The sequence below is a fragment of the Sprattus sprattus genome (genome assembly GCF_963457725.1).
Source record: "Sprattus sprattus genome assembly, chromosome: 1".
Taxonomy (NCBI): Eukaryota; Metazoa; Chordata; class Actinopteri; order Clupeiformes; family Clupeidae; genus Sprattus; species Sprattus sprattus.
The window spans coordinates 11,747,251-11,757,250 of NC_137920.1; the positions used below are offsets into that span (position 1 = coordinate 11,747,251).

Here is a 10,000-nt window from a genome sequence, read left to right on the forward strand (position 1 = left end):
TGAATGTCCGCACAGGAGGTCATTTTAAGGACGGAATAGTTCCGGGAGGGCTCAGTGGTACGTTAGGTAACGTCAGTGATCTTCACAATCGTTTACACACATATCTCGCGGAAATCTTGACGGATTTACAAATCAATTGATTTACAAACGTCATTACCTTGGTAATAATTCTCGATGCTTGAACATGTTGAAATGTGCAGCTTTATTGTGTATCACGGCTATTGTGTTTCAATCATTTTACATCAATTGGCGAGGCATAATTGTTCTTTCTTTTTAATACAACTTAAGTTGCACATAATAAAACTGAAGTTGCACATGATTTCCAATCGGGTTGGTTTGTTAAACATCTACATTATGATTTCCACAGGAAATTGCTGACTTTATTGCCAATGAAGATGCCAGAATTTTGTGCAGTCTGTTCTAGTGAACGTTCCCTTAAAACGAGATCCCGTGGGATCACCGGTATTTTATTATATCAGTAATATTGCTTTGAAAACGGTGATAATAAAAGTATACATGTATCTCCTGTTGCCATTCTGTATGCTGAGTTTTAGTAGCCTATTGATTTTACATAAATAGCTTGTGCATGTGTATTTATGGCACCTATCTGAGCGAGCTATTCCGTCTCAAAATGGCCGAATTGTGCGGACATTTGACTCCGTCGGCCAGCAACGCGGACAGCTTATCTAGCCTTTATTATAGATATCTATGGCCGGGCCCTTGGGTTCAAACTCAGGTGATCTTCAGGGCAGCAGGAGTGGTGCTGGGTCCCTCTGCTGGCAGGGAGGTGGCCTTGGACAATGCATACTAAGAAATGTGCCGTCCATGAAAAGGGCTTTGTTGTCTTGTTGCCTGTGCGGTTTGCCTTACAGATGATACATTCCTTCTACCATTACAAAACTTACATCACCCTGTAGTGTCACTGTCACATTGCTGAACACATACACATTTTTGGCACATGTGTGGCCATGAGTCAGTTTTTGATGGCAATGTACATATATTTCTGATAGTTTCCACATACACATCTGATCATGTAGGCTATAGAAAACATAGAGATAGCCTCCAAATAACCACACATGCACAGATTTATGAAGAAAAACGTAACGACTTATTAATTTATATTGGTCAAAATAATTTACATAACTGCATCAGAAAATTGAGAGGGGGGGGGGGGGGTCAACATTTTTCATACCAACATTATCCGAACATTATATAGTGTGCAACCGCTCCCTTAATGTTGGTCCAAGCATCATACAGCTCTCCACACTAACAAGCAGAGCATTCCGTATGGACCGAATCAAATTCAGCCTGCAAACGACTCATTGGGAACGGCTTTTCAGATTATTAAACCGATTTGATCTGCACACATTCATCTATGTAAACAAACAAAGTAATGAACCCAGACACGCTGTGTTTAAATGAGGATGTGTGCCTTGGCACTGGGGTAGACAGAACAAAGGTGCAGGTGGCTCATTGTGGATATTAGGTGCGTTCAAAAGAGTAAATCAAGGAAAACGTTTTTGCCATTTGCATGTAAGTTCACTGAAAACTTTTGCGAACACACACAAACGGTCTGAGATCGAGGAAGTTTGGTAAACACGCATGGATGCTGGATTCTATTTTTTTCTTTTTATATTCTTTGATTACTAAATTGAGCAATTTGGAATGTTTTCACAAAGTAGAAGGAAACGCATTAACCTTGAATGTTTGCCGAAATTGAACGCACCTCAGATGACAATCATGAAAGCTGCAGACATTGGGCCAAATAGGCTACTGTTTCTGCCCAAATGTGCGATTCCAGCCATTTAATAGAGTCGGCCACTCTCTGGGGTACAGAAGCATAAGTGTGTGTAAGTGAGATGTGTGATCAGGGTGGGGTGAAGAACGATTGGCTGTCAGGCCAAACCCAGGCGATTCTGCTTGGCTGATGCATGTGGGTCTTGACCTGGCTGGCGATGCTATTTCTTGCCTGCCTTGTTGTACAAAATCATGGCGACAACCATGGCAGCAATCTGTGTATTAAAACAGTGCATGAGAACAACAACACAACAACACCAACACCTCCACTACTATCACCACTATTAATACTACTACTGTTACTACTGCTACTGGTACTGCTAGTAATACTACTACTGCTGCTACTACTACTGCTATTACTACTGCTACTCCTACTGCTACTATTACTACTGCTACTCCTACAATAAGAAGAAGAAATAGCACAGACGTGTCTGTGTCAGTGCTGAGGCCATACCTCCACTGCACAGACGCCCAGAGCCACGGCTCCCACAACGCCAGCGTTATCCTCGATCAGGGTCACCAGCTTTGGGAAGCAGCCGTCGATGTCCTGATGGGAAGACAAGAAGATGGTCATGAGCGCAGGCAGGTCTATGGTGTGGCCTGGTAAGCACTTAGATGTGGGCCTTGGCCGAGAGGGAGATGGTCAGTCTAGAGACTAGCCACACACACACACACACACACACACACACACACACACACACACACACACACAGATACACACGCACGGACGCAAGAGCACACACACACACACACACACACACACACACACACACACACACACACACACACACACACACACACACACACACACACACACACACACACACACACACACACACACACACACACACACACACACAGATACACACGCACAGACGCGAGCACACACACACACACACACACACACACACACACACACACACACCATTATTTTACTAAGTCTCTTGTAATAGAGCTTTTAAGAAGGATGACGAGGCTTTTTAGGTCGGGTAGAGTCGAACATTATCTGCTTCAGTTCGTTGGCTTGCCTCTATGGCTGCAGCACGCTGTTTGCCTGCCAATTTGTTTCATATCTGGCAACCCGAGGTACTGGAGAAATGGGCAATGGGCGGGATCACACAGGCCAAAACAGACATTCCGCTCCGGAATTAAAACATTGTTGTCGGAGAAGCCAGTATTTCAATTCAGCATGCATTCTTAATCTCTGATGGCGTAGCATGATCATGCTCAGTAAATACTTTACTTATTGGTCCTTTAACTAACACAGCTGGTCCTGTTATGATTTAGTCCAGCAAATACTTTACATTTTGGTCTTTTAACTAACACAGCTGGTTATGTTATGATTTAGTCAAGAAATACTTTACATATTGGTCCTTTAAATAGAAAAGTGTGAGGGAGAAGACGGGTGGGGATGCCTGGAGAACACTTACGGCTGTGGCAGCAGCAGCAGCAGCAGCAGTACAGTCCACGTCATCCTTACAGCACTCAATCGGGTATCGGCTCTTCTCGGTGACAAACGGGGACTTCTCAAAGTCTGTGTAGTTGTAGTATCCACAGCACTTCAACTATAATGAGAGATAAAGAGAAAGAGGGAGAGAGGGAGGGAGAAAGAGAGAGAAAGAGAAATGGAGTGAGAAAGAGAGAGTGGGAGGGAAGGAGGGGTGAGATAGGGAGAGAGAGGGAGAGAGAGAGAGTGGGAGGGAAGGAGGTGTGAGATAGGGAGAGAGAGGGAGAGAGCTGTTGACAATTTGAACCACTTTATGAACCCATCCTATGAATCAAGGACACCTGAAAAGACTACTACTACCAAGCCCCAGCTACACCCACGCTGAGGGAAAGGAGCACTGACTGACTAAACACCTATCTCCAGGAAAACAAGACTTGGAAAAAGGCATATTCAACTCTGAGCCTTGATTCAACTAAGGCTTTATATACACGAGAGACAAAGAGAAAGAGAAAGAGAGAGAGAGAAATGAAAGACAGGCAAACAGACAGAAATATATGGACAGGTACAGAACATTGAGAGAGGGAGAGGGAAAGAGAGAGAGAGAGAACTCTTAGTCTTGTCTCTCATCTGTTAACATATTTAATCTCTCCAGTGTGTGGCAGATATCTGTGTAAGCAGTGACTGATCTTGAGTTCTTGAGAGACGTATTCGATCAAACCCGTACAAGGACATCAACACAGCCGTGAACACTGAGAGACAAGTGAGTGGGCCCACCTCTTCCATACAAGGACATCAACACAGCCGTGAACACTGAGAGACAAGTGAGTGGGCCCACCTCTTCCATACAAGGACATCAACACAGCCGTGAACACTGAGAGACAAGTGAGTGGACCCACCTCTTTCATACAAGGACATCAACACAGCCGTGAACACTGAGAGACAAGTGAGTGGACCCACCTCTTCCATACAAGGACATCAACACAGCCGTGAACACTGAGAGACAAGTGAGTGGGCCCACCTCTTCCATACAAGGACATCAACACAGCCGTGAACACTGAGAGACAAGTGAGTGGACCCACCTCTTCCATACAAGGACATCAACACAGCCGTGAACACTGAGAGACAAGTGAGTGGACCCACCTCTTCCATACAAGGACATCAACACAGCCGTGAACACTGAGAGACAAGTGAATGGGCCCACCTCTTCCATACAAGGACATCAACACAGCCGTGAACACTGAGAGACAAGTGAATGTGCCCACCTCTTCCATGGTGGTGTCCCAGAAGGTTGTAAGGCCGTCGCTGGTCCCGTAGTCTCTCTCGATGCTCTGAACTACCTTACCTCCAACCTCAGCGAAGAATTTGCCTACCTGCAGCAGAAAAGCACAGGTAAGACTCGCGTGATAAGAAGCAGACATGTAAGACACGCGTGAAAAGTTCTGTGGAATTGTAGCTACTGCAGTTTCCCAGTATTGCATTTAACTAAAGGTTATTCTTTATTCTTTATTTTAGACACCAAGTTCCATATAAAGTAACAGACATACAATTATAAAAAAAAATAAAAAATAGAGAAAAACAAAAAGCTACAACACGCATTATACAGTGCATTAAAAAGTATGAAGACTTTTGTGCCAATGTCGTCTTAAGTTTGAGGTAAAGCGATAACAGCTCTCAGTTATATATTTAGTTATATACCCGGGTTCCGGCGGGTTCCGACGGGCTTGGGTCGGGTATCCATCCTCTAATATATATATATATATATATATATATATATTTGTATAACACAGAAGTGTTTTTTATTCAAAAGAAAAACAGAACATTCTGAGAGTTGCCTATAAAAAAACATACCTCAAAAAGTAGCTTTAAAGAACCGGTGTGATCTTACCAAGTGTAGCTTTAAATAATTAGCTTTGATCTTACCAAGTGTAGCTTTAAAGGACTAGCTATGATCTAACCAAGTGTAGCTTTAAATAACTAGCTGTGATCTTACCAAGTGTAGCTTTAAAGGACTAGCTGTGATCTTACCAAGTGTAGCTTTAAAGGACTAGCTGTGATTTCACAAAATGCCTCCTTCCTTCCTTCCTATTCAGAGAGCAAGGACTGTCCCATTGGTCTTAAACCTTCAGTTCCGCTTAGTCAGAGACCTTGAAATAAGTCACATAACGGTCGTTTTTCAAGAGAGCGTCTGAGCTTCCTTGATGCCCTAATGGCGGCATTTATTACCCATAACTCTGTGCGCCATTCCCTAACCGGAGCTTTTCATTTTATTTCGAAATCAATGGCGGACATAATGGTTACGATGGCTACAGTAGCAGAGTCAGTAGACCACAAGGCTACAGACCGTAAATGTAAAAAGCAGCAGTAATTAAACAACTGTACTGATATTAAATGTACAACTAACATGCCATTCTCAAATTAAGGCCAGTGACATTTTGGTGGTTTTTAACGATGTATACCGACAGTTAGCATACCTAGCTAGCCTAGCTTGGTAGCATTACCATTGGTTCTGAATGGCAGTTATGCTAAGCACCTGGCTATCCCCCCACCAGGGACTGTAGTTAGACCGACGAAGAGGCACTCAATTGGGACACTTTTCGCTTGGCGAGCGGGGGCAGGAGGCAGGCTGCAGGCGCTTGTTACAACGGGCTATTCCACCACCCGGGAATAGCCCGTTGGTGCACTTTTAATCGGACACCTTTAGCTTGACGAGCGAGGGCAATTATGCTGTGATTGATTAACAAAGAATTGTCTGAATTCGTTAGGGATGTATACGTTAGCCATGTCGCTGTCAGTAGCTGATGATGATTGCTCGCTTGCTAACAACGTGCTTGCTAACGCACAGCGTGATGACACCACATACTGCCGTCTGACAGAGCGCGCTAGTGCGAGCAGATATATACACACAGCGTGATGACGCCACATTCTGTCTGAATAGAGTGTCCCGAATCATCGAAAATCAACGTTTTTTTGGCTATCCTTGATGTCTCGTCAGACACCTCTCTGACTGGACATCGAGGAGTCAAGAGAGCTCTCTAAGAATTGGAGCGGAGGGCAAGTGTAGCTTTAAAGAACTAGCTGTGATCTCAACAAGTGTAGCTTTAAAGAACTAGGTGTGATCTTACCAAGTGTAGCTTTAAAGAACTAGGTGTGATCTTACCAAGGGCTGGAACACAAGAAGCACTATGGCTCCAGCCACCTCAGCGATGAAGATGATTAGGATAATGATGAAGAACTACAGAATGGGAGAAACGCAGGGGGTTGAGTTAAGTTTACTGGGATCACTGTTTTATCCTTAATCAAAGAAGAAGAATATAATTTTAAAAGAATAACAATTAAAATGAAATTGAATGGAGTACATGTATTTGTCAAAATAATAACGAGTGAGAATGGATGTGAATGCTATGATTCTCGTGACCCCAGGGCTGTGACACCCCTGTCACAGGCCTTGTCCTCCACCACCTAAACACCATGTGCCCATACAGAGAGGTCAGAGGTTGAAGGTCATAGGTCACTCACGGTGAGTAGCATACAGCGGCTCTCCTTGATGGCTCCACAGCAGCCCAGGAAGCCCATGAGTGTGAGCACAGTGCCCAGCCCGATGAGCAGTATGCCCACATTGCCCAGCTGGCGCAGCTCCTCCGGAGCGTCCTCAATGTGATCCAGGAAGCCCAGCAGAGAGCTCGAGTGCCTCATCACCCATACGCCCACGCCCACGATGGCATTGCCCACCAGCTGAGGACAGAAAGCAGAGGGTCAGCATTGACCTTTAAACCCCCCGACATTTAACCCTTGAACCTTTAACACTGAGTCCACTGTCACCCACACCCAGGATGGCAGGGCCCACCAGCTCAAGTCAAGTCAAGTCAAGTCAAGTCAAGTGTACTTTATTGTCAAAAATCTATGTAACAGGGTTAACACAGAGGTTTGAAATTGCGTTTGACCAGCCTCCAATGTGCAGTTTAAAACATTTAAATAAGACATTGACAATAATCTCTCTCTCACACACACACACACACACACACACACACACACATAGCAGCAGAAGTACAATCAGTGGTCAATAGGTGCAACAGTAAAGTAAAGTGCAACAGTAAAGTGCCAGTGGCATGGTGAAGTGACTTTGGAATGTTCATGTGGTTTTCTTCAGTGTGTTGATGAGTCTGATGGCTTGTGGAAAGAAGCTGTTACTCAGTCTGCTTGTGCGGGCCCACAGGTTGCGGTACCGCTTCCCTGATGGTAGAAGGGAGAACAGACTGTGTGCTGGATGAGTTGTGTCTTTGATGATGATCAGTGCCCGCTTGGAACAGTGTGAAGTGTACAGTTCCTGAATGGCTGGTAGTGGTGACCTGATGATCTTTTCTGCTGTCCTCACCACCCTCTGCAGTGCCTTCTTGTCTGCAGCTAGACAGCTGCCGTGCCAGACAGAGACGTTGCTGATCAGGATGCTCTCAATAGCACCTCTGAAGACGATGGTGAGGGCAGAAGTGGAGAGGTCAGCTCTTCTCATCCTTCTCAGGAAGTGGAGTCGTGTCTGCGCCTTCTTGACCAGCACGGTGGTGTTGGTAGTCCATGACAGGTCATTTGTGATGTGCACTCCCAGGAACTTTGTGCTTTTCACAGACTCTACTGCACTGCCGTTGATGATGAGTGGGATGTGTGTTGGTTTTTTCTTCCTGAAGTCCACGGTAATTTCTTTTGTTTTGTTGACGTTGAGAAGCAGATTGTTCCTCTCACACCAGTTGATGAGTAGCTGTACCTCCTCTCTGTATGCTGAGTCATCGTTGTCAGCTGGGGCTGAAACAAGAGGGGGGAGAAACCACAGGTTCAGCATAGACCCTGACCCTTACCTTTAACCCGGACTTTTAACCCCTGCCCTGGAAACCCTGCCCTATCTTCTCCTACTCTAAGCAGAACGTTTTAAAGGCAAAGTCCTTGATCCCGGCTGAGGGTTGTTGAAGCCCAGCATGGAGCCCGAATCCATCGTAACCCACACGGCCACACCCCTGATGGCAACTTCTATTTTAATGATGAAGTTCCCGTCTCTATCCTGTCCTGTGTGCTGGAGACTCGTAGATCCCAGTGAAGTGCCAGAGCATGACCGCTGGGTCTCTTCCTGGTGTGAGTAGATTTGAGACCACCACATGTGCACGTGCATGTACAATTATAACAGGTTTCCTCAGAGTACCCAGAATTAGATTAGTTTTTTCCTCTCTGTTTTTGAGCGTTGTGATCTTTGAACCCCTCTCAGTTGCCATAGGCAACACGTCTGAGTGTACATGCACCTTAACAAGAACACACAATGAAAGCGCAAATGTTAGTATCAGTGGCAAGTAAACACTGTACTGATATTAAATGTACTACTAACATAACATTATCAGATTAAGGCCAGTGACATGAGTATTTTTGGTGGAGTTGACGATCATTACCGACAGTTAGCATACCTAGCTAGGTGCCATTAGAAACCATTGGATACGCATGGCAGTTATGCTAAGCTATGTGGCTATTCCACCAGCCTCTCTCTTGAGGAAGGCGCACCCTTATCGGGGACTTTTCGTTTGAGGTGCGGGGGAAGGAGGCAGGCTCCAGGCACCCGCTATAACGGGCCAGTTCGACGACAGATAACTATGTCAGTCATCGAACGGTGTTAAACAATGGCTGTTCTGTTAATCAATCAAAATGCCAAAATGTAATAGTGGATTAACAATGGATATGCTCAGTTTAAATAACGGGTTGAAATCTGTATTTTGGTGGAGTTAACGATACCGACAGTTTGCATACCTAGCTAGGTAGCATTAGATACCATTGGATCTTATCAATTATGCTAAACTAGCTGGATATCCTCAGTTTAAATCACGGGTAAACATGACAACGCGTATGTTTGCCCGTTAACACATGCCTTATAATAATTAATACCGTTACGATACCTATCTAAGCTTGTCCTTCCAGAAATAATTGTAGCTTTCAATCATCTTTGTGTGTTTTGTTTTTGTCGTGGTAATTTCACATGTGTAGGGACAGACTACTAACACTTAATCCGTAAATATGAGTGTATTTATACTATAACCCTCTATAACCCCCCCCTAATAAATACTTTCAGAATAAATAGTCACAGGTAGTCGTGATCTGGAGCGTAACACTGAATGGCTATCCTCTGCCTGTTTTCTTTCCCAGAGACGTTTCCTGGAGTTGCTGGTTCTGGTGCTGGCTGGTCCTCTGCTACCCTCCCGACATCTACTTCAGGCTCCAGCAGGTAACCGTTGGTGAGGCAGATGTTGTGGAGCACAGTGCAGCACACAATGACCTCCGGCACAAACTTCACATCCACCTCCAGGGCCTTCAAGAAGATCGATCGCCATTGGGTCATCAGAATCCCGAAGGACCTCTCCACAACACACCTCGCCTTTGACAGGCAGCAGTTGTAGCGTGCTTCGAGGTGGTTGCGGAGAGGCTGCCTGAAGGGGGTCATGAGGTAGATGGGCTCGGAAAGGCAGGGGTAGCCACCATCCCCAAGGAGGCAATAGCCTGGTGGAGGGTAGGATCGCAGGTAGAAAAAGTGGCTGTTTCTCAGTACCCTGGCATCATGCACTGAGCCAGGGTAGCCCACACACACATCTATAAACCTGCACCTGTCATCGCGGGAGCCTGCAGCTGGATGGAATGGAAAAGCTTCCTTTTGAAGTAGCAGGCAGCATCCTACGCTGGGGGCTTCACCTGGATGTGGCAGCCATCAAAAGCCCCCATCACTCTACTGAAGGC

The 10,000-nt window shown here is 45.3% G+C and overlaps 2 protein-coding genes across 2 annotated transcripts in view; both read right to left on the minus strand.

The window, feature by feature from the left end:
- The window catches only part of LOC308364918 (histone H1-like), a gene marked incomplete at its 5' end in the record, with an annotated part of 439,427 nt that overhangs the window by 237,240 nt on the left and 192,187 nt on the right, over positions 1-10,000 (minus strand). The window lies entirely within an intron of this gene.
- The window catches only part of LOC308378825 (tetraspanin-1-like), a gene marked incomplete at both ends in the record, with an annotated part of 10,121 nt that continues 2,079 nt past the window's right edge, over positions 1,959-10,000 (minus strand). Inside the window, 6 exons of the mRNA XM_080855823.1 lie at positions 1,959-2,012; positions 2,252-2,344; positions 3,228-3,362; positions 4,507-4,614; positions 6,402-6,476; positions 6,761-6,976. Of these exons, the coding sequence (XP_080711949.1) occupies positions 1,959-2,012; positions 2,252-2,344; positions 3,228-3,362; positions 4,507-4,614; positions 6,402-6,476; positions 6,761-6,976 (681 nt within the window). The remainder of the gene's footprint in view (positions 2,013-2,251; positions 2,345-3,227; positions 3,363-4,506; positions 4,615-6,401; positions 6,477-6,760; positions 6,977-10,000) is intronic.